The 23,725-nt window shown below is 38.9% G+C and overlaps 1 protein-coding gene across 4 annotated transcripts in view; it reads right to left on the bottom strand.

The window, feature by feature from the left end:
- The window catches only part of ARHGEF12 (Rho guanine nucleotide exchange factor 12), a 153,068-nt gene that overhangs the window by 30,887 nt on the left and 98,456 nt on the right, over nucleotides 1-23,725 (bottom strand). For all 4 annotated transcript variants that reach the window (XM_058664010.1, XM_058664008.1, XM_058664007.1 and 1 more), the window contains 12 exons: nucleotides 21,832-21,906; nucleotides 19,628-19,720; nucleotides 17,193-17,303; nucleotides 16,790-16,888; nucleotides 12,654-12,696; nucleotides 12,243-12,348; nucleotides 11,682-11,819; nucleotides 11,171-11,203; nucleotides 10,713-10,827; nucleotides 9,633-9,738; nucleotides 8,225-8,437; nucleotides 551-683 (listed from right to left, as the gene is read on the bottom strand). In XM_058664010.1, the coding sequence (XP_058519993.1) occupies nucleotides 551-683; nucleotides 8,225-8,437; nucleotides 9,633-9,738; nucleotides 10,713-10,827; nucleotides 11,171-11,203; nucleotides 11,682-11,819; nucleotides 12,243-12,348; nucleotides 12,654-12,696; nucleotides 16,790-16,888; nucleotides 17,193-17,303; nucleotides 19,628-19,720; nucleotides 21,832-21,906 (1,265 nt within the window). The remainder of the gene's footprint in view (nucleotides 1-550; nucleotides 684-8,224; nucleotides 8,438-9,632; nucleotides 9,739-10,712; nucleotides 10,828-11,170; nucleotides 11,204-11,681; nucleotides 11,820-12,242; nucleotides 12,349-12,653; nucleotides 12,697-16,789; nucleotides 16,889-17,192; nucleotides 17,304-19,627; nucleotides 19,721-21,831; nucleotides 21,907-23,725) is intronic.

Below are 23,725 nucleotides of genomic sequence, written 5' to 3'. Positions count from 1 at the left end.
AAACTGGGTTATCCCCAGCAGCACTATAAACAATTTTATTGGATATACTGATGATTTCATATACAGTAAACTGAAAAAAGTTTCAAATTCTAGTTAATACTACCAAGTAATAGTTCTTTCTCAAAACATTACATAAGGGGAAAAACAGAGTTGTAAAGTTTAAGAACAGTACTGAACTTTAAAAACATGGGTGAATATTGTAGTACAAGTTAAATCACCTCTTGGGATACCTGCACTTCATACTGGAATGCTTGAGTTCTACCTCCATTTCTGACCAGGCTTCTTATTAAGGTACCTGGTATGCAGCAAATGACTTCCCAAGTACTTGGGTTCCTGTGCTGCATTTGGGAGACCAGATGGAGTCCCCTAGCTCCTGGTCCAGCCCTGGCTGCTGCGGGCATTTGAGGAGTGAATCAGCAGATGGAAAATTTCTTTCTGTGTGCTTCTTTTCCCTCTAACCATGTCACTCCTTCAACTAAACAAATCCATGAAACTTAAAAACCAAAGATAAGCAAGTGTCCTGAGCTTCTCGAAGGTGTCACTGAATTACCTTTCTACTTCACATTCCTCCTCCTGCACTTGGTCTAACGGAGGAGGGGGAAAATCAAAGGCAGCATTGGGAGTGCGAGGTGGGCCATCCAAGGAGTCTCCAGATGCTGGGGTTTCGCCAATTTGCTTTGATCCTGAAAAATCAAACATTTCAAGAACATTAATATTTAATGAAATCACTGAATGGCAAAACAAAATTAGTCCCCCCATAAGAGCTTCAACCTCATTAACAAGCCAGACATTGACACAGTTACAAGTTAACTAAAAATTTCTACATGTAAGAACTTTAACTGTACTAAAAATAGTTATCTTTAAAAACAATATCTTTCAAGTGGCATACTGAAAACCATATAACATGGCAACAATGCAAACAGCTTAAAAGAGCACATGATAAAGAGCAACTTCTCCTGCTTTTATCTTTTCTACTACTTCCAGTCAACTTTGCTTGTGTTTTCAACTTTTAGTTATTATGTGGTCCAACTCTAAATAATAATCCTTTACTTGTTTCACTTGACTGATTTTTTTTAAATGCTGCTATGGAGAAAATTTTAAAGTTAATGTTAACCCAATAGTAGGTACCATAACATTAAATAACTTTTTTTTTTGATTTATTTATTTTTATTGGTAAGTCAGATATACAGAAAGGAAGAGAGACAGAGAGGAGGAGAGACAGAGAGGAAGATCCTCTGTCCAAATTTCACTCTCCAAGTGACCACAACAGCCGGCGCTGCACTGATCTGAAGCCAGAAGCCAGAAGCCAGGAACTTCCTCCAGGTTTCCCATGTGGGTGCAGGATCCCAAGGCTTTGGGACATCCTCAAATGCTTTCCCAGGCCACAAGTAGGAAGCTGGATGGGAAGTGGAGCAGCTGGGACATGAACCTGTGCCCATATGGGATCCCAGTGCATGCAAAGCAAAGACTTTAGCCACTAGGATACCATGCCGGCCCCAGGATAGGTTTTTAGCGTCAATATTCTTCCCTCCATTTGTATTTTTCTTCTTTCTGCCTTTCATTTCTTTCAATTTTTTATTATATTAAGATCATTTTTGATTGGCAGCAACAATTAAATACTCTGTGCTTTGCTTAACAAGATGACTCTACAAGTCTTAAGAGTGCTTAGCCTGTCATATGCTAATGATACACAATTGTCAAATACAATATACAACATACATATACATACTATTCTTGTTAGGCCAGGAAGTACGCTATTTAAGACATGTTTTTTCTATTAGCTCAATGACGTAACCCCGGGGCCATTTGAAATAGAACACTTATTGTATTAAGGTCTTAAATTCCAACAACTGTTTCATCTTCAGGTTTAAACATTATCTACCTTCTAAACAACTTTTGTTTCTTGGCATTTCTAAATGTCTTATACTCCTGTTCAAGTTGTAATTTTATTAAGTCCCAAATTTCTTTATCTGCTACATCACATTATCAAATGTTTACATTTCCTTATCCGTAACACTTTTGTACGCCAACCTTCAGCAGCTGCTACTTGAATCAGGTAACACAATTATACTGGAATCACCTTTGGCCATTCACCTGGATGTCTTGATTCCAGTTTCCTCAATCCCACGATATCTCCTCTCGTTTTTTCTGCTCATCAGTCTGAGAGACTGAGCTCCCATCTGCTGATTCATTGCCAAATGCTAGAAATGGTCAGGACTGAGGTGGGTCAAATGTTACTCAGGAGGTGACAGTTACTCAGTCACTTGGACCATCACTGCTGCCTCCCATAACAGAACCAGGAATGAAACCTCGGCATGCAGACACAGTACACAGCTTTACCAATTTATCAAATTTCTTTCATTTGTATTTCATTTTGCTGGATTGTGCACCCTCACATAATTTTCAAGGAAATAGTATTTCTTTTTTTTTCTTGAGGTTTATTTACTGGAAAGGCAGAACCACAGAGAGAGGGAGATCTCCCATCCACTGGCTCCCTCCTCATATTGCTGCAATGATCAGGACTGAGCCAGGCTGAAGCCAGGAGCTTCTTTCAGGTCTCCTATGGGAATGGAAGGACCAAAGAACTTCAGCCATCTTTTTCTGCTTTCCCAGACGTATCAGCAGGGAGCTGGATCGGAAGTGGAGTAGCCAGGTCTGGAACTGGTACCCAAGCAGGACATCACAGTGCAGGCAATAGTTTAACCTGTTATGCCACATCACACACCCCAGAAATGGAACATTTTGGTTAACTGCTTGGTTTTTGAATATCTGAAAAAATCATAATTTTCTTCATATTTGATGCATAGTTTACATAAACCTGATTTTTTAAAAAAAAACTTTTTTAAAACTTTATTTGAAAGATTGAGAAGGCTCTTCTCTATCTGCTGGCTTATTCCCCAAATATCCACAACAGAGCTGAACCAAGATGAAAACAGAAGCTGAAAGCTCAATCCATGTCTCCGATGAGGCTGGCAGGAACACAGTTACTTCAGCCATTACCTGTTCCCCCCCTGAGTGCATATTTGCAGGAAGATGAAACTGGGAGACTGAAGACAGGACTCAAACCCAGGTTTTCTCATATGAGACATATACATGTTAACAAGTAAATCAAACATCCATTCCCTAGATATAAAATTTGAAGTCAAAACCATTTTCTGTCTGAATATTCATGGTACCACTCTTTTGCATTCTAGCACCTGATACATCATGATGAGAAATATTATAAGACATAACCTTCATTTTGTCTTCCTTTTGTAAGTTTTAACAATTTATCTGTAGTAAACAACTGCATCTTGGAAAGACATCTTTAAAATTCATTCTTGTAGTTGGTTCTTAGTGAGCCCTTTCAATTTGACGATGTACGCTTTTTCAACTGAAAACCTTTATACTGGGCCCGGCAGCGTGGCGTAGTGGCTAAAGTCCTCGCCTTGAACAAACCGGGATCCCATATGGACGCCGGTTCTAATCCCGGCAGCTCCACTTCCCATCCAGCTCCCTGCTTGTAGCCTGGGAAAGCAGTCGAGGACGGCCCAAGGCCTTGGGACCCTGCACCCACATGGAAAACGCAGAAGAAGCTCCTGACTCCTGGCTTCGGATCGGCGTAGTACCGGCCATTGCGGCCACTTGGGGAGTGAATCATCGGATGGAAGATCTTCCTCTCTGTCTCTCCTCCTCTCTGTATATCTTTGTAACAAAAATAAATAAATCTTTAAAAAAAAACCCTTTATACTATTATTTGTATTCCTCTACTGTGTTTTTGCAAAAAGACATAGCTGCAACCTGTTATTGGCTTTCCACAATCATTTTCTCTCCAATTTCATTTTCTGATATGCATTCTGAAATATTTCACTTTATTTTCAGGTTTTTTTTAAAGATTTATTTATTTTTATTGGAAAGGTAGATCAGATCTATGCAGAGAAGGAGAGAGATTCTCCATCCACTGGTTCACTCCCCAAATGGCCGCAATAGCTGGAACTGAGCCAATCCAAAACTAGGAGTCAGAAACCAGGAGTTTCTTCTGGGTCTCCCACATGGGTGCAGGGTCCCAAGGCTTTGGGCCATCTTCTATTGCTTTCCTAGTCCACAAGATGGGAAGTGGAGTAACCAGAACATAAATCTGTGCCCATATGGGATCCTGGTGCTTGCACAGTGAGGATTTAGCCATTGAATCACTACACCAGGCCCTGAGACCTTTTGTAAAGTATCAGCAATTACGGAGGTTTGAAAATGTGTCTACAGTTTTTAATATTCCTTCCTTCTAGAGTACAGACTAATTCCTCTCTCCTTGAGTATGGGCTACAGGTAGTGACTTGTTAAGTCATAAAACACACTGGAGGGTGTGCACTTTATACTTAGCTTAGTGGCAAGAATACCATTTGAGGTGCCTACCTCCCAAAATGGAACCACTGGCTGTGATCCCTGGCTCTGGCTCCTAACTCCAGCTTCCTATGAATGTGGATCCTGGGAGGCAGACTGTGATGGCAGAAGTGATTGGGTACCTGTCACCTACATAGCAAACCTGGATTGAGTTCCTGGCTCTTGGCTTTATTCCCAACCCAGACCAAGCTGTTATGGCATATGGAAACAGGTAAAAGCTCTATCTGCCTCTCTGGCTTTCAAGTAAAAATAAGGAAGATGTCAACACAACCATTTTGGCTCTCTTTTGGATCACCCTGGGGAATGTTCACTATCATTTCATGAACACTTCGCTCCATGTAAAAGCCACGTGAGGAGAAGCTGTGGTCTTCAGCAAGGAGTCTATTCCCAACAGTCACCTGAGTTGGCTCCATAATCCCAGTTAAGCTTTCTGATGATTACCTGAGATCTCTTTGCTATACCATGAGAAAATACTCCTAGGCAGAGCTACCTGGCTAAACTGTTCACCAAAAAGTGAGATGAGACAATAAAGGGTTTTTTTTGGTTTTTTTTTTTGGTGTGTGTGTTAGCCAGTAAGTTTTGGAGGTAATTTATCATACGCCAATTAGCACTTAATACAATTATACTGTCTTTAATAACTATATCAATTTTTTCATTAAATACTCGTTTACTCTTACTTTACAGATAATAACATTTTTTAAAGATTTATTTTATTTTTTATTGGAAAGTCAGATATACAAAGAGACAGAGGAAGATCTTCCATATGTTAACTCACTTCCTAAGCAGCCGCAATGGCCAAAGCTGTGCTGATCTTAAGCCAGGAGCCTCTTCTGGGTCTCCCACACTGGTGCAGGGTCACAAGGCTTGGGCCATCACTTTATTGCCTTCCCAGGCCACAAGCAGGGAGCTGGATGGGAAGTGGGGCCACCAGGATTAGAACCGGTGCCCAGGATCCTGGCATGTGTAAGGCAAGGACTTTAGCTGCTAGGTCATTGTGCAGGGCCCAGATAACTTCTTTAATGTTCTGAAGTATACTATCTTTAGAATCATTTTTAGTGTCTATTAGAATCATTTTTTTCTTTTTGAATAGGTGATTTCATGTTTTTTTTTTTTATTATTATTGGAAAGTTAGATACACAGAGAGCTGGAGAGACAGAGAGGAAGATCTCCCATCCGATGATTCACTTCCCAAGCAGCCCCAATGGCCAGTGCTGAGCCAATCCGAAGCCAGGAGCCAGGAGCTCTTCCTTCAGGTCTCCCAATGGGTACAGGGTCCCAAGGCTCTGGGCCATCCCCGACTGCTTTCCCAGGCCACAGCAGGGAGCTGGATGGGAAGTGGAGCTGCCGGGATTAGAACCGGCGTCCATATGGAATCCCGGTTTGTTCAAGGTGAGGACTTTAGCCACTAGGCCATCGTGCCGGGCCCAAGAATTATTTTTCCTTATACATACAGTTTTTCTGTTCATATTCTCTATGCCAACTAGTATGTTTGGCAACTTGTATTTACTTAGGCCTTGACTCTAACAAGCAAATTTTTCTAAGAGTTGGTGGGGTTGTTCTAACTTAAGATGAAAGACCAGCAGCTGACTTGGCTTTCTCTTGTTATATGAAAATAGGTCCACTCCAGTTGAGATCTCTCTTGAGCTGGGTGAGTCCCTAGAATACTCATACTAACTCAGGCTCCAAATTCTCAAGTGTCAGAACTCCAGGGACTGCAATGAAGAACCAAACTCTCCCTACACAATTAACTCTACCTCCCTAAAATAGAGCACACAGATTTTCTTCTGGTTCTTAATCACAGACTGCAGGTGCAGCACAGTAGCCTAGTGGCGGAAGTCCTCCCCTTGCATGTGCTGAGATCCCATGTGGGTGCTGTTTCATGTCCTGGCAGCTCCACTTAGCGTCTAGCTTCCTGCTGGGAAAGCAGTAGAGGATGGCCCAAGCCTTGGGACCCTGCACCCACATGGGAGACCAGGAAGAAGCTCATGGCTCCGGCTCAGTTTAACTCTGGCCATTGTAGCCAACTGGGGAAGATCTTCCTTTCTTTCTCTCCTCCTCTCTGTAAATCTGATTTTCCAATAAAAATATATAAATCTTAAAAGAAACAAACACACAGACTGCTTACACACATACTCTATAATGCAAGGATTAGAAGCACAGCTGATAGAGCTGTTTTGTTTAGACCTTCAATTAGTTCATCATTTTCAGCTATATCTTTTATTCATAACCCCCATCATGTAAAGTTGGATCACAAAGTCTCTCCAGGCAAAGTGGCTTCCTCCTTCAACTACTTACAAAAATTACAGGCTCTGGCTTCCTTAGGTTGTTTTGTCCATCAAAGAACTTGTCTACTTTTAATTTCCCAGGTAAATATCTGTTGGAACATCTTATATGCTGGTAACATACTCTATTCTTCTAGCTCCTTTCCTTTTATGATTCCTGTTTATTAATTTATCAAGTATGTTTTTATTGCAATGAATCCGGAGGAGCCCTGAAATACCAATGCAAATTTATCTGACATCTTCAGAATTCCACTATTTGAAAAAAAATCCCCAGACTTTTCTCAAAATGTTGGCTTTCTTCTTTAACAAAAACCTGTAGATTCTGATGGTTACCTCTTCCTCTAAAGGCCTGTCAAACAGAAGTTAACGTTTCTGCCATATACTGTGCACTTATGGAAGTACTGCTCCACTGAAGCTCTCAGAATACTATCACATATTCTCCCACTCCCAATAGTCATCCAATAACATTAAGCCTATGGTTGCAGGTCACATTGTTTTTGTCTCCATGTCATAAATCATATTAGGTGATCTCAAAATAATTTATATTAAACTGTTTCAACCCCTGGCTCTTCACTTTCATACTTAAGACCTTCCTTTATGTTGCCTTAGTGACCACTGCATAGTCTCAGACTTTGTGGTCACCAAACCCTGAACCTCCTCCAGAACCAGTGATGTAAACAGAAGTCCCCTGAATTCTCCAAATAAAACCTATTCTCCCAGCTCACTTGCTTAAGAGATCCCTTATAACAAACATGAAAAATATGGTATTCAGCTCCCAACTGTACTCTTGAAATTGTCTTGCTCTTTGCAACAGAGTCTCATTTTCAGGTAATAAATCCTGACATTCACGTATACTCTGCATCTTAATAAATTTCTCTTCCATATTTTGTTCTACTTCTTAGGACAGGGGTGGGTAACGTCCAGCCTGAGGGCCACACAATACCCTCACAATCATTCGGCCTGCCCCTGCCAAGGCCCCTGCAGGCAGGACTTGAACTCAGCAAGTCTGAAGCAGCCTAATTTTTAAATTGCAAATTAGCATAACCTGCCAGTGATGCTACAAATATCCAAATAACCCTTGGCAGAAAATGGTTCTCCACCTCAGGCTCAAATAAATTCAAATTTCTCTCAGCTGGTTTCCTATCAAGAATCAAACAAAATAAAAACCTCTAGTATTTGGATTTTTTATAAGTCTTCTTTAAAACTCCTACAACTGCTCTAGCTACTGACCAATCCCACTAATGCTTCTTTACCTCTCCCTATTGTATTTAACACAATGTTTGTGTCTGTGTGAATATACACTCCCTGAAACTTAAGCTGGTACAGGGCAAGCATCTGTGTATAGATATTTCTTGTTAACATCTGCAACAAAGTCAATGCATAAAAGATAGCTTCAGAAATATTTTTTTGATGTAAGAGAACTAGAAATTATTATTCAGCATAGATCGTTATTGGCTATAGAATACAAAAATGTGCAAATTAAACTAAACTGTGATTCGTTCCTGATTAAAATAATCTACAAACTATTTAGATTTCAGTGGTGTTCTTGTAAACTATCAGCTCACCCGTATCATTCTCTTTTCCTCCTTCCTGGGAAAGAGCAGCCCCTGAAGCAACAGATAACACGGAATTGGCAGGCGGATAGCCAATGTCTGCTGCTTCACTTGCTAACCCGCTCTGGCGCAACTTTGTAGAGTCTTGAGGTTCAGGACTCACAGATGAGGGTGTGGATAAGTGCTTAGGGTGGCGCAGCTTCTGCAGCTCCATGGCTCTGCCAACTGAACAGAAAGTAATGGTTAATAAACCATTGCAAAAATACTAAAAAGAAAAAGTTGTAAAATAGCCTGTGAAAAGTCTATGACATAGCGGGCCTCCTCAAAGTAACAAAAATAAATTATGACACAGAGCAAAGGAACAGCAAAGTAAAAAAGGATAGAGGGAAGGCGAGCGGAAGGCAGAAGAGTAAGATGAGGGTAAGGCATGAGAAGTTGTGGCTAAGGCAGAGGAAAAGAAGGTGCAAAAGATAAGGATATAACAGCAATGGTGGACCTGAGGACTTGAGGAGGAAATGACACGTGCGTTTGTATGTAGGTATGAAAAGGCCTTTATCTTGGCAAGCATTTAGTAAGCCCCGTGCCAATTCTTCTCCAACTCTCAGAACTTCATCACCATAAATCCCTCAGAATACTCAGACTAATCCCTGTCCTGCTCATACCCATAATCCAGAGTACTCTACAGCATTTTTACTGCTGATACAATCCCACCACCCCAAATTCCAGAACATCTTCTTCTGTATCTCCTAGAACTTATGAAATACTCCAGCACTCCAAACACCTCTTTCAGGACTTCATTTTCTGTTTTTCAACAAGGGATACACTTGTCACAGAACTGCTCAGTGTATGGAATATTCAGTGTGACAGCATCACCATTTCCCTCCCACCCCAACCATGCTAATATTTTCACATGTGGCACTGCCTAAGATAAGAACCACTCCCATGACCTAGTTACTTTTCCCATCCCTGCTTCTCCTGCGGCATCTCTAGTAGGCTGGTCAGGGGGTGAAAGGAGATCAGAAAATAAAGCACAACACAAAGATGGAGATATTCTAGAAGAATGGGGAGAGTAACATATGGATAAAAAGATTAAACCAAGTATGGGACAGAGAATTCACGTTCAGTTTGTTTCATTTTAATAAGCTCAGCTTGCATGCAAACATAATTGAAAGAATCAACTTGTAGAATGTACATCTGACAGAATAACACTCATAAAGAAAAATGTTTATGACATGACAAATTTATGGCAAGATGGGTGGAATTCAATTCAGAAATAATACTGAGTGGAAACAATAACATTACAAGTTCAGAAAACCTGTCTGAAGGACACCTTGCTCTAGCAATTCATTCCAGCCAAACGAACGTCTGGTGTAAACATGGAACAGAACACAGGCACACAGCATTTCAAACTACAACATACTTGCACTGTTGTCATGACGACTTGGTCGCCTTGGAGGTCCCAAGATGCTGGGAAATCCTCTTCGCTTCCCTTTGTCTTCGCCTTCTCTATCTTTCTTCATACTTTGCTAGAATTCAAATACAATAAACAAGATAAGATCCACCTAACAGATTCTTTTTTGTTGCTTTCAAACATAAAAATGTGAATTCAATGGTTAGTTGAAACAAACTGTATTAAATGTTTATGAACGTGCACGTGCATGCACACACACAGAGTGCAGCACTGTATTATATACACCTCAAATTCAGGAAGTTTTTTCAAATTCTTTAATGCTGACAATTTTAGAATATAAAAAGGCAGTTCTGGAACACATTTACCAGGAGCTTGCTCTGATTCATTCATTCAAATTCATAATGTGCAAAGGCACTGTGTTACTAGTCAAAAAATGAAGAATAACAGCTTTACAGAGCTTTACAACATTAAAAACATTAGACAAAAACACAAATAATTACACAATGTAACAGGCACTACTAAAAGTATGTAAGGGTACTAACAGTTGAAGCAAGCAACATATAAACTGACATTTCCATTTTTCGCATTCTGGACTTCCCTCAACACACTGAGCTTCTTGAGATCAGAGACTGTATCTTTTAACTCCTAATATGTTGAGCACTGACTGACTCATGAAAATTTTTTTAAGATTTATTTACTTTTCTTTCAAAGTCACAACTGCAGAGAGAGAGCGGGAGAAGGAGAGACCTTCCATCTGTTGGCTCACTACCCAAATGGCTACCACAGCTAGAGCTGGGCTGGTCTGCAGGCAGGAGTCAAGAACTGCTTCTAGATCTTCCATGTGGCTGCAGGGATCCAAGGACCTGGATCACCTTCCACTGCTTTCCCACACCATTACCAGGGGACTAGATCAGAAGTGGACAGCTGGGACACGAACTGGTGTCCATATGAGAAGCTGGCACTCTAGGTGGAGGATTAAGCCAGCTACAGCATTGCGCTGGACCCTGATCAATTGAAATCTAACAAGAAAAACAGCTGTCAAGTGTAAAGAAGCATGTAGACTTGAATACTGTTATATTCCAGGCTTACCTTGATTTTTGGAAGGAATCCAATCCGACCCCGCTTATGCTCCAAATTTCGAGGTTCTTTCACTTTTACTCCCAAATGTTTCATATACATGAGAATAACATACTGCATTGTGGAACTGGATGAGAAAATAAATAAATAAACAAACAGAAAAGAAGACAATAAATACAGAAATTAAACGCTACTTCTAAGAAAGGAGTCAGTAAAATAAAAATAGCAAACGATTTCCAAAACCTCAATAGAATTTTTAAATTAATTATACAGAAAAATTTCAACAATCTATCTAATCACAGCACAAAGAAAAAAAATTCTATTCAACATGCCAAAATTAGTTCAATAAAACAGAGGCCACCAGAGGGAGACCACAGTCTATATTTCTAAGTTAAAAGAAATTATAATTTAGAGGTGGCAAGGGAAAAAAAGGCTATTTTGCTAAAATTCTAGGAATAAAATTCTATTACCTCTTTTCTTCTTCAACAGCCTGAGCAGTCATCCTAAAAATATAAACATTTATGAATCAAATATTAAGGTTTGACAAGTTCTTAAGTTCATACAACTGAAACAGAACATAATAGGACAATACATTTTTGGTCTTAGGTGACTCTGTCATTTAGTTTCTGTCATTTGGAATAAAATACATGAAGAACCCTATATTCTCAAAGGACCTACATGCTTTACATGTTCTTATCATCTGCTTTACATGTTTTATAGCAAATATTTCCAAAGTGTATGAATTGAAACCAATAGACATTCACCTGTTTATCAGTAATTAGAAATTTTGGCTATTCATTTACCGACACTCAGAAAAAGAAACAATTATCTAAAATATCACAAATTCCAGTTTACAAATTATTATCACAAAATAAGCATCCATACACCTACAATCTAACTGTCCTAAATTTTTCAGAGTTCTTCAAGCACAATTAGCATGTCAGCAGATAGGGCATTTCCACATTTACTTCCATTACTTACAATACTTCTTCAATTTTGGCAACAATCTGCTCTGCACACGCCCGCTCCTTCTCCAGAGTGATGCGGTCCTTGTCTCGCTCTGCATCAAGTTTAGTCAATTCACTTTCAGCCAAGGTCAGTCCCATGCTACGTTTCTGCCTAAAGCGAGTAAGAGAAACTTCCTGAGGTGGCCTAGAGCAAAACTATCTTGCTCCAGAGATGCCCCATCAGTCTCCATAAGACTATGCATCTCTAGGGACAGGCAAAATGCCAGTTTTCTACTTATGGGGCCATGCCACCTGGATACCAAAAGAAAAACATCCCACAGGCAATCACTGACAAAACACTCAGCCTGAAGGATCATGGTACAGAACACAGCACTGAGCTCGAATCCTCAAAGTATATGGATAGAATACAAGCTTTCAATTCCACTCTGGGAATTTTGATGGCCACTATGTTTGTACAATGGGGCTAAGACAATATGGTTTGCCTTATAGTAAACTAAGCATTTAACGCATAATGTTTTCCCTCATAATGAATCTAGAATGACCACACTGGGGTTCATTTTATCACCAAGCTTACCGAAAATCTTCTAAGTGCCTCTGAACTTCTGGGTGGACTCTTTCTTGCATAGTCTGGATATAGTGGCGATGCAGCTCCTCAGGAATCAGTTCAGGTCGTCTCTTTTCTGTATGAAAAAAGAACTATTTGATATGACAGTCTATTCTGGGCAAACCTACAATTGGCAGCATGTCAAGGCTATGTGGTCCAAATTTGCTTAGAATACACCAAAGAGAAATTTCAAGTGCATGTCATATATTTCATCTCAGAATTTGGATTTCAATTATCCTTAAATGTGGTATAGGTTCTCCTCTTGCTGCCATTCAAGTGGTCAATTAGTCATCATTTGATAGATACAACCTTTAGAGCTCAGCTGAGCTAATATCTTTAGAGAAGAAATTCTCTCCAAGATACTGATGATCCAAAACTTACCTAGATCCATAGAGATTTCATCAGGAACAGAAACTTTCAGATGCTAAAACAAGATGTAAACAAAAATGAAACAGCATTAAAGATATTCCAAGATGTAGGTAAGTACTCACATAAAGTAGAGACAGGATGTGGATACCTAGTATAACAAACATATCTATGTACAAACTCAAGTATTTATTTAAGTTCCATAGTTTTTGCAACGGTATACTGTTTAAAGCTGAAAATAAACCCTTTTCCCAAGTATCACACCATAAAAGAAACATCTAGTTATTCCTGTAGATGAATGAATGCTTCTGTGTGACACTTTTCTAATGAATATACTAGCTTTGGCTTTGCAGATTCATTGACTAATGCAGTTAGTTACACATGTTTTGAGTCAATACATGTAAAGCCCAAATGATGTGTACATTACCATGTGAAAACTACTGATATATAAAGATTTTTTATTTCATATACGTAAGATGTTCACCAAAGAGGCTACAATACTCCTAATTATTGCCCTATGTTGACTCAAAGAAATTTCACAACAGTCGCACTCCCAATGAGAGAGCACTGACTGATTTGGGGAGCCTTAAATCTCTAAAAACCATCTATAGTCTTGCTCTTAAGGTGCCTTAGAATTTACTTCTCCCGAACTATGATTTTTCTTTATAATAATTGCAGTTTTTGACTGTACTACCAGATTGTTGTATTTTTCAATTTTGGAAGAAAACATTACAATTCTATACTTATAGGAATTAACCTTGTGCTTATTTTACATTGTACACCTATGTGAACCATATGCTTCCAGAATTAAAAAGTACGAGATCTCTTATATTCATTAGAATAACAATGAAATATTTTAAAACCTTTTATCTTTAACTGAAGCTGTCAGGAAGTAACTCAAAATAACATTTTTCCCCCTAAAGACTGGTTTATTTATGTGAAATGAAGAGTGACAGATAGACACTAAGGGAATTATCTACCATCTTGGGGTTTACAGCTCAAATGGTCACAACAGCCAGGCTTAATTCAGGAACTTGGACTCCCTCGGGGATGCCCATGTGTGTGCCAAGTTTTTAACACTTCAGTCATCTTGGACTAACGTCCCAGGTGCATTAACAAGGGGCTGCATTGCAACTAGAGCAGCCACAATTAAACTAACAGTGGTATGGCATCACAGCTGATGGCTCAATATACTGCACCCAATGCCAAAACCAAAATCAAATCAACTAACAAAAAAAAGGCTTATTTATTTAGCTTATTTATTTATTTGAAAGTCAGAGCTACAGAGAGGGAGGGAGGGAACGACAGAGACTGATCTTCTATCCATTGAGTCACTCAACAGACAGCAGCAATATCTGAGATTGGACTTCATCCATGTCTTCAACATGGGCAGTAGGAGCCCAAGCACTTGAAGCTTTTCCTACTGCTTTTTCCAGACCATTAGCAGGGAGTTGGATCAAAAGTGGAGCAAATGTACATAAACCAACACTCACAAACCACTATGTGACTCCAAAACTGAACTTTCTTAAAAGTGTTTCCAAGTTCGAAAATAAAAACTATTTACAAAAAGTTCTTTTGTATATGAGCATTATACGAAATAAATATGCCTTGCAGCATAAAAGAAAAATTAGATTATTCAGAATCCTCCTTAAGCCTTTATGCTGATACACACACACACACAGAGGTAGTTAAGATACAGATATATGTCTCAAAAATAACAAGATATGAAGTTTTAGCCTGGAACTCTCTTAAGAAACATGAAATTAAAACATGCTTGAATTACTATTAATTCTCTTAATTTTTAAAAATTTTTACTGGAATGTCAGATTTACAGAGAGAAGGAGAAACAGACAGAAAGATCTTCCATGCGCTGGTTCACTGCCCAAATGTCTGCAATAGTCAGAGCTGAGCCAACCTGAAGCCAGGAGCCTCTTCTGGGTCTCCGAAACATGCAGGGTCCTAAGGCTCTGAGCCATCCTTTACTGCTTTTCCAGGCCACAAGTATGGACCCAGAAGAGAAGTGAAGCAGCCAGCGAACCCAAAGATTGCAAGGCGAAGATTTTAGTTACTAAGTTATTGCACCAGACCCTATCAATTCTTCATGAACATAAATTATTTTAATAAAAATGGTAATATTTTAGGCATTGGTAGCATAATCAGTCTCTTCATTAATTCAATTAATAGCGAAGTGATCAGTATGTGCCAGGAACTGTTCTATGCAATGAACTAGAACAGAGGTATCAGTCCTGAATGCTGAATGAATTCAGAATAGAGAAGCAAGAATATAAGCAAAAATAAATAAACCAATAAAACAAAGCTCTATGGACAAAAATACCACAGAAGTGGTAACAGAAAGTGAAGAGGATGGGATTGTAAGTGTCCTGGTAAAACTTCATTGATGATAACTGCATTTAGCAATATTAAAGTATGTAGGGAATTTTGTAAAGGAATACAAATAAAATAAGGTAAAAACTACAGGGAATACTGAAGCCAAAACATTTGTGTATTTTTATTTTAAGGTAGTAGAGATAACAATGTTTGTGTGCCTATGTGAATGACTCAGTAGAAAAACAAAACAAAAACAGATGATGTGGGAACGTAATTGCCAAAATAAGGTATCTGAGTAAGTATGAAGAAAAATAATTTTATGTAAATGGAAGAAGGGTTGTTTTTGAACAAAGAATGGACATTTCCCTCCAGAGCATCCAGGGAAAGCAGTATACAGCATATGATAGGAGTAGATGACATACATATACCTCAAACGTCTCAGAGAAATGGCAAGGCTGTCAGCTGAAAAAAAGGTTAGGAAAGAAGTGATGGAAGTTTCAGGAAAAAGTATGAAGCAGGCCTTTAGGAGCACTGCCAATGAGAAAGGACTACAAACCCGCAGCAAGATTATCCAGGAAACATTAAGGGAAACAGCTCACTCCCCAAGGCAAGGCTCATAAGAAAACGTACTAATTTAAAAACCTTGTTATTACTACTATTGGCAAAATAAAACACTACTATTGTTCTTTTTGTCAGTGTGAGATCTTTTTGACCACTTTTTAAAGATTTGCTTATTTTTACTGGAAAGTCAGATATACAGAGAGGTTACAACCCTTTTTAAACTGGTCCCTCTAAATTTCACAGTGAGTACAGATAATTCAATTATGCAACTATCAGTCCTTGGATCCCTTTACTTTTTTTTTTAAAGATATATTTATTTTTATTGGAAAGTCAGCTATACAGAGAGGAGAGACAGAAACTGACTGCTGAGTCACTCCCCAAGTGACCGCAACAGCCACAGCTGAGCCGATCCAAAGCTAGGAACCAGGAGCCTCCCCCAGGTCTCCCACGCAGGTGCAGGGTCCCAAGGCTTTGGGCCATCCTCCACTGCTTTCCCAGGCCACAAGCAGGGGGCTGGATGGGAAGCAGGGCTGCCGGGACTAGAATCAGTACCCTTTATGAGATCTCAGTGTGTGCAAGGCAAGGACTTTAACTGCTAGACTATTACACCAGGCCTTCCTTTTACATTAATACATTATGTAATGTACACATACTCTTTTTCACTTCTTCATTCCAATTATGTACATGTAAAACTCATACATTTATATAAATAAATAAATACATACATACATACATACATAAATAAATAAAACCTGGGACCAGTAGTGGGAGGGGATGCAATTTTGTAGGCATCTCCCGTGGTTGCCAGTTCGAAACTTGGCTGCTCCACATTAAGCTGCCTGCTGATGTACTTGGGAAGAGATGAAAAGATGGTCCAAGTGCTTGGACCCCTGCATCCATGTGGGAGATCCAGAGGAGGCATCAGGTTCCTGACTCCTTGCTTCAGTCTGTCCGAGCCCTAGTTGCAGAACTGTTTGGTAGGGTGGTGACCAATAGGTGGAGGATCTTTCCTTCTCTGTCTCTTCCTCACTTTGTAACTCTAACTTAGAAATAAACATATAAATCTTAAATAATAAAGAACTGTGGAAATTCATGTGCCTAAAACTAATATAGAAATGATTTTTCAAAAGAATAATCAATAATTGAGATATAACACAGACATTATAAAAACAGTAGAGTCCAAACACATGAGAGGGAGAATTGGAAGTAGGAAGACAGTAATTCAATGTACTGTAGCAAAAATAATTAACTTGGTAACTTACTGCCGATCGATCCAGGAAGAACTGATGAAACTCCAGGAAGATGCGGCGAGTTTCCTTGGAATTGGTCTGTTTATACAAGTCTGAATAGAGATAACAGAGCTGTAGTGGAGAAAGAAATGGTTAAGACAAGTAAGAAACCAAAAAAAGATGTAATATGCTACTGCTTTTTGAGTGGGAATATCTGCAACAGCTGGATCACAATCAATAATGTAGTCATGACCATGTAATCACATTTACAAAAAAACAAAAATCAAACTAGTAACATTTTATGTATTTCACAGCTATCCCTTTATGTTTGGAAAACTGAAAGAAGTCTATTCACTAACCTTGTAGATACAAAACATTCTAAGGTATACACATCAATAAAATAACTTTAAATCAGCTAAATTATAAAATATATTACCAATGTTGCAGGGTCAAATTGTGAAACTACATGGTGTAAGAAAACAGCCAAGTGAGCAGGGCGAGATTTTAGCAGTTCAATGCTCTGGAAACAGCTGCACTGCCCATTAATCTAGAGGAAGAAATAATTACACATTAGTAACTCCAACTCACAAATACAAAATGCAGTGTGGCTCAACTGGACATAGCTATCAAAACTATACTGACTTCCTTATATAAAACTCATCATTTTGAAACTTTCACTAAATGAAATAGCAACAAAGCTATCACTAACTTCCTCTAAAAATCAATCCCCTTTTGGGAACACTTTAGAAGACCATATTGGAAAAATGGAAGTATAGGAGATGACTATCAAGGATCAAATGCCTACAAATAGTACAGGAAAAATAGTCTCAATAATTCTTACAGATAGAGATGGCTGTATGTTCAACCACAAAGTAACTGTTTCTTTTTCTTTTGGGCTGATCATAGACATGACAGTGGAAAGTTCACTTATATGCTATTTATTTTTTTGAAAGATTTATTCATTTATTACAGCCAGATATACACAGAGGAGGAGAGACAGAGAGGAAGATCCTCCGTCCAATGATTCACTCCCCAAGTGAGCCGCAACGGGCCAATGCGCGCCGATCCGAAGCCGGGAACCTGGAACCTCCTCCAGGTCTCCCACGCGGGTGCAGGGTCCCAATGCATCGGGCCGTCCTCCACTGCTTTCCCAGGCCACAAGCAGGGAGCTGGATGGGAAGTGGAGCCGCCGGGATTAGAACCGGCGCCCACATGGGATCCCGCGGCTTTCAAGGCGAGGACTTTAGCCGCTAGGCCACACCGCCGGGCCCACTTATATGCTATTTAAAAAGACCATTCCTTGACTATTTGTGTAAAACCTAAGAACACTGAACACAGAAAATAGTAAGTTGGGGCCAGCAATGTAGTGGGGTGGGTTAAGCAGCCACTGGTGCAGTCAGGATCCTACATGAACAGTAGTCTGAGACAGAGCTGTTCCACTGTGATCCAGCTCCTTTGTAACAGACCTGGGAAAGCAGAAGATGCTGCCCTCTACATGGGAGTCTCGCATGAAGTTCCAGACTCCTCGTTTTGGCCTGGCACAGCTCCAGCTGCTGCAGCCATTTGGGGAGTGAACCAGCATAAATGACTGATCCATCTTTCCCCACCTCGCTCTATCTCTCTGCAACTCTACCTTTCAAATAATCTTTATTTTTTAAAAAACTAAATTGGTAAATTAACATTACTATTTCCATTTAAATCTTTCATTTAAATAAGAGAAGAAAATTAACCTAAAACGTTAACATCAATTTGCCACACTATATGCCAGAAAAAATGCATGGACATTTCTAAAATCATTCCAAAGGCCACCATTATCACATTGTCAAAAGTAGTCAAAGTTATTACAAAACATAAAAACCAATATCCTGGGCCCGGTGTGATAGCCTAGCAGCTAAAGTCCTCGCCTTACACACCCAGGATCCCTATGGGCACCGGTTCTAATCCCGGAGGCCCGCTTCCCACCCAGCTTTCTGCTTGTGGCCTGGGAAAGCAGTCAAGGATGGCCCAAAGCCTTGGGACTCTGCACCTGCGCAGGAGACCCAGAAGAGCTCCTGGCTCCTGGCTTTGGACTGATGCAGCTTCAGCCATTGCAGCTGCTTAGGGAGTAAATCAACAACGGATGGAAGCTCTTCCTTTCTGTCTCTCCTCCTCTCTGTATACTTGCCTTGCCAATAAAAATAAAATAAATTAAAAAAAAAACCAGTATCCCTCATGTACATGAATACAAATTCAACAGCATATAAAAGGCATAATATGTCAAGACCAATTGGAAATAATTCTAAGAACGCAAAGCTTTTCTACCAATGTAATTCATTACCAAGAGTGAGAAAAGCCATATGATCTAAAGAATTCAACAAAATTCAAAATGCACTCATGATAAAATCTGTCAATGAACTAGAAATTTTCTTTAACCTAATAAAGTGTATTAGCAAAAATCCAAGAGATATTATACATAATAAATTAAGACTGAGTGCTTCGTCTCTCAAGTTAGGAAGAGCGCAAGGATGTCTGGCCACCTCCATTCAACCTCATACTGAAAGTCCTAGCTAGTAAAGAAAGAAATGACATAAACCAATCCGGAATAAGAAAATAGGACTTCTCTTCAAAGGCAACATGCCCTCTATTAGAAAATTCCAATTGTTATTTCTAAAAACTACTTGATATAAGTAATTAAGGAAGATTACATAATACAAGGACCAAACTAATCATCTTTTATGATCAATGATTATAGCTTGAAATAACTTAAAAACGACTACTGTAAAATAACAGCTTCTTACTACCCAAACCATCACTAATGTTATTTTAATATTTAGAAAACAATAAATCAAGTATCTCTGAAAATTAGTAATTTAGAAGTAAAAATGCCCTCACCTGTTCGTGCTCAGTTCCAAAATCATCATCCTCTGCTCCAATGATATGAGGTGTCACACGGGTTGAGGGACTCCCAATGAGTGCCTGAGTGTCCTGGTAGCATTCAAAGATAAAGAACACACCAATAGAAAAGTTATCTGGTGGCAGAATCCAGAGGGAGAATAAAGCCTAAGTATCCAAAAGACATGAGTCACTTAAACATGGAATTTCTGTTTATTTTTTTTGAAAGAATTTATTTTCAAATGAATAGTTCTCAAATTTTCAAGGCCAAGAAGCACTTCAGCACAAAAAAATAATCACATTATCTACTGTTCTTATGAGAAAAACAAACATTTCCCCTGAAAACAGTAAACATTCTTTGATCACTACACTCTTGATTATAAGTGTAATTAATTAATTCACATACCTAGACACTGTTACCAAAAGAGATGAAATGATCTTTACTTGTATAGTTAGAATGATCAACATTTTTTTAAAAAGTGAATGAAAACAGTAGAGCAATGGAAAGATGAGAGTAATTATTGGACATATTTACTAAAAAGATGAATGTTTCTGAGAAGTATTAACCAAAGGTTTCCACTACTGACAGAGGACTAAAAACAAAGAATTCTATTTTTCCATTTTTAATTATTTTTCTAAATGCATAATGCCAATTTTTCAAAATTTTACACCGCTGGTATCCGGCCATATAAGTCTTTGTAGAGTGAGTTATTTGGCAGCACCCTGATCTCTAACCATTAAATGATAGTAGCATTTGACTGTCATGACAATCAAAAATGATTCTAGACAATGGCAAATGTCCCTTCTAAAAGACAAAATCATTTCTGGTCAAAAAGCATTTGCATAATACAAAAGAATTTTCAAGTTGTCTCATAAATACTGCTTAGAAACAAAGTTAACAAAATTGTGAAAGAAAAGTCACAATTTGTGAAAAAACAAAAGTAATTATATCCCACGTAATATCTCATTCACTTGTAAAAGCACAATACTGGCTTCAGTAAAAAACTGGCAACATAGGGGCATGAATATATAACTCAATAACCGTAAGATGTATGCAGATCACAAATACTAAATCAAAGGTCACACAAAACAGGCAGAAATAAAAAGGGGGAAGACACAGGCAAAAAAGGATTTAACCTCAATTCAACAGCAGCTAAATAGCAGTATCTAGAATTCAGCAAAGTGGGGAGAGGCTATAAGGGCTTGGGAGTCATCTGTGCAATAATTGTGTTTTAAAGCATGTAAACAGATGCCACAAGCCAGGTGAGTAATAAAATGTATCTTCAGGTTGCAACATCAGGTATTCACTTCCTAAATTATACTAAAAACAAATTATGTTAAAACTCCCCCCAAAAATCAGATGAAGGAGAAGAAATTCGTATACATTGCTACTATGACCATTTGGATCTTCCAATTATCTAATGGCTCCAATTTCTCAGTAGTCCTTATGATGTTAATAATATAGCAATATGTTGTTTTATTATAAAACTGAACAGATCTAATTTTAAAATAGAATGCTAAAATCATTCTACTTAGAAGATATAATTTCAGCAACCACATTTCTAGGTATACAACCTACAGAAGAACTGAAAAGTTGAAAAACAATAACTGAAAACAGGGCACCATTATTAACGGTAGGCAAGGGGAAGAAGCAACCCAAGTGTGTCCTTTGACAGACAAGCAGATTAACAAACCATGGTATACATCACAAAATATTATTCAGTCTTTTAAAAGAAAGGAAATTTTGACATACAACTGAGACAAACCTTAATGACAGTAAGCAAGTTACAAAAGGAAAAAATACTATATGACTTCATTTATATCTGCACCTGAAGTTATCAAAATTACAGAAAAAAAGTAGAATGCCATCAGGAGCTGGACAAAGGCAGAAATGCAGGCTTAGTGTTTAATGGTACTGAGTGTCAGTTGTGGAAAACAGGTTGTACAAGTGAGAACATATGTGACAACACTGTATAATTAAAAATGGGCCAAACACTAAATCCCAGGATATGCATGCTTTGCTACCACAGCAAAAAATTGTGCTAAGTAACCAGGCAATGTGTTTCATTTATTAAAATCTTGGCGTTCCTTTAAAAAACTTGGGCTTTTTTTTTCTTCAAAAATTAAATATGCAAACATAGGATCTATCTTACTGTGATGAAAAACTAAACACAGTGGTAACAGTGCCTGGATATCATACTCACAGTGTCCTGAATTGCTTCGGTTTTCTCTGGGTTTTCTTCCAGAGAAATCCTCTCTCTGAGGCCACTCCTGGGACTCTGATGAGAAAGAATTAGAGAGGGTGGGAAGGGGGGGAAGGGAGGGAGAGGGAGGAGTGGGAGAAACCAGGGAGCAGGAGTGAGACGGAGAGGGGAGGCCTTTTAGTACATTTCAATGGACTCATTAAAACAAGCAAAGGCAAAGTAATGTGAAAAATAACATTCTGAATCTCACACTGTATCTAAAACTACTATTTTTTTTTTCATAACACTTGGCTCTGCTACTTTTATCCTGGCTTTTTCAAAGCTCTTACAGTTTTGTGTGGATAAACAACATAGTACTAAAAACTTCGCCTAATTTTCAGGCCTGGCAATTAATTTTCTAAGCATTTTGCCTTATTAATAAGAGTTGAATTTAACCCTTCTGGCTATTTATGTGTGTATGTATTTACTTTTTGGTCAGGATTTCACATGAAAGCTGCTACATGGACTTTCATATGGTAAGTCTGGGATAACCTAATATAAAATACACAGTATAGGACATGAAGAAAATTCAGTTTTGGAGGATGAGGAACACCCAAAAGCAAGGAGTCATTCTTCAGAACTAACTGAAAATGAAGAGTAGAGGCACTATCTATGCATACAATTAGATAAAAGAAAACAGTAGTTTCTGGTGACTGCCTCTAGGTTTCAGATAAAAGATACAAAAGACGGAAGTACACTACTTCTGTCACAGAAAGCAAAGGAAGCTTTCAAAAATATTAGAGTTACAACAGAAACAATGAGGCAAATGTGAGGTTCAATCGACCAACAGGGTAACACCTTAAAATATGAATTCACAATGTTTCTTTTTTTTTTTAAAGGTTTTATTATTATTGGAAAGCCAGATATACAGAAAAGAGGAGAGACAGAGAGGAAAATCCTCCATCCGATGATTCACTCCCCAAGTGAGCCGCAACGGGCCGATGCGCGCCGATCCGAAGCAGGGAACCAGGAAACTCCCCCGGGTCTCCCACGCGGGTGCAGTGTCCCAATGCATTGGGCCGTCCTCTCCTGCTTTCCCAGGCCACAAGCAGGGAGCTGGATGGGAAGTGGAGCTGCCGGGATTAGAACCGGCGCCCACATGGGATCCCGGGGCCTTCAAGGCGAGGACTTCAGCTACTAGGCCACGCCGCTGGGCCCATGAATTCACAATGTTTCACACACATACACACGTTTCACTCATCACCAGTAAGGTTTGTTAAGGTAAAGACTTTTCTTAAAAAAAGATTCCTTTCAAATTCTTCTTTGCCAAGAGTTAACCAAGTTTTTATCTTGTGTTACCTGTATAAGGTATATTTCAGTTACCTGATAGCTATTAATGGAAAACTCTTTTATGAAACAATTCCTTCTAATAAACACAAGAGTAAAAAAATTCTATCATCCCTTCGAAATTCATAATTAAAATAATACACCCAGACATTCTGATCATCAACAGCACACAAACATTTATATAAAAGATCGATGTGGTAGGCATTGTGGCACAGCCTGGGACACTCCACCACATATTAGAATGCCTGTTCAAGAACTGGGTAGTCTGCTTCTGGTCCAACTTCCTGCTAATTCATCCTGGAAGGCAGTAAATGATGTCATACGAGCTTGGGCCCCTGCCACTCGGGAGATCAAGATGGAACTCCAGGTTCCTGGGTTTGAACTGAACTAACTATGGCTGTTGTAGCCATTTGGGGAGTGAACTAAAGAATAGAAAGTTTTCTTCCATTCTCTCTCTGTGCCATTTAATCACATGAAAATAAAATTATTAAGCATCAACCAAAAAAGACTGATGAGGAATTTATGATGAAAGAATCATACTGACATTAACATTAATAAAACGTAAAAC

This window comes from Ochotona princeps, chromosome 4 (assembly GCF_030435755.1).
Source record: "Ochotona princeps isolate mOchPri1 chromosome 4, mOchPri1.hap1, whole genome shotgun sequence".
Taxonomy (NCBI): Eukaryota; Metazoa; Chordata; class Mammalia; order Lagomorpha; family Ochotonidae; genus Ochotona; species Ochotona princeps.
Note: the sequence above shows the minus strand (reverse complement) of the source record. Positions and strands in the feature narration are given on the sequence as shown.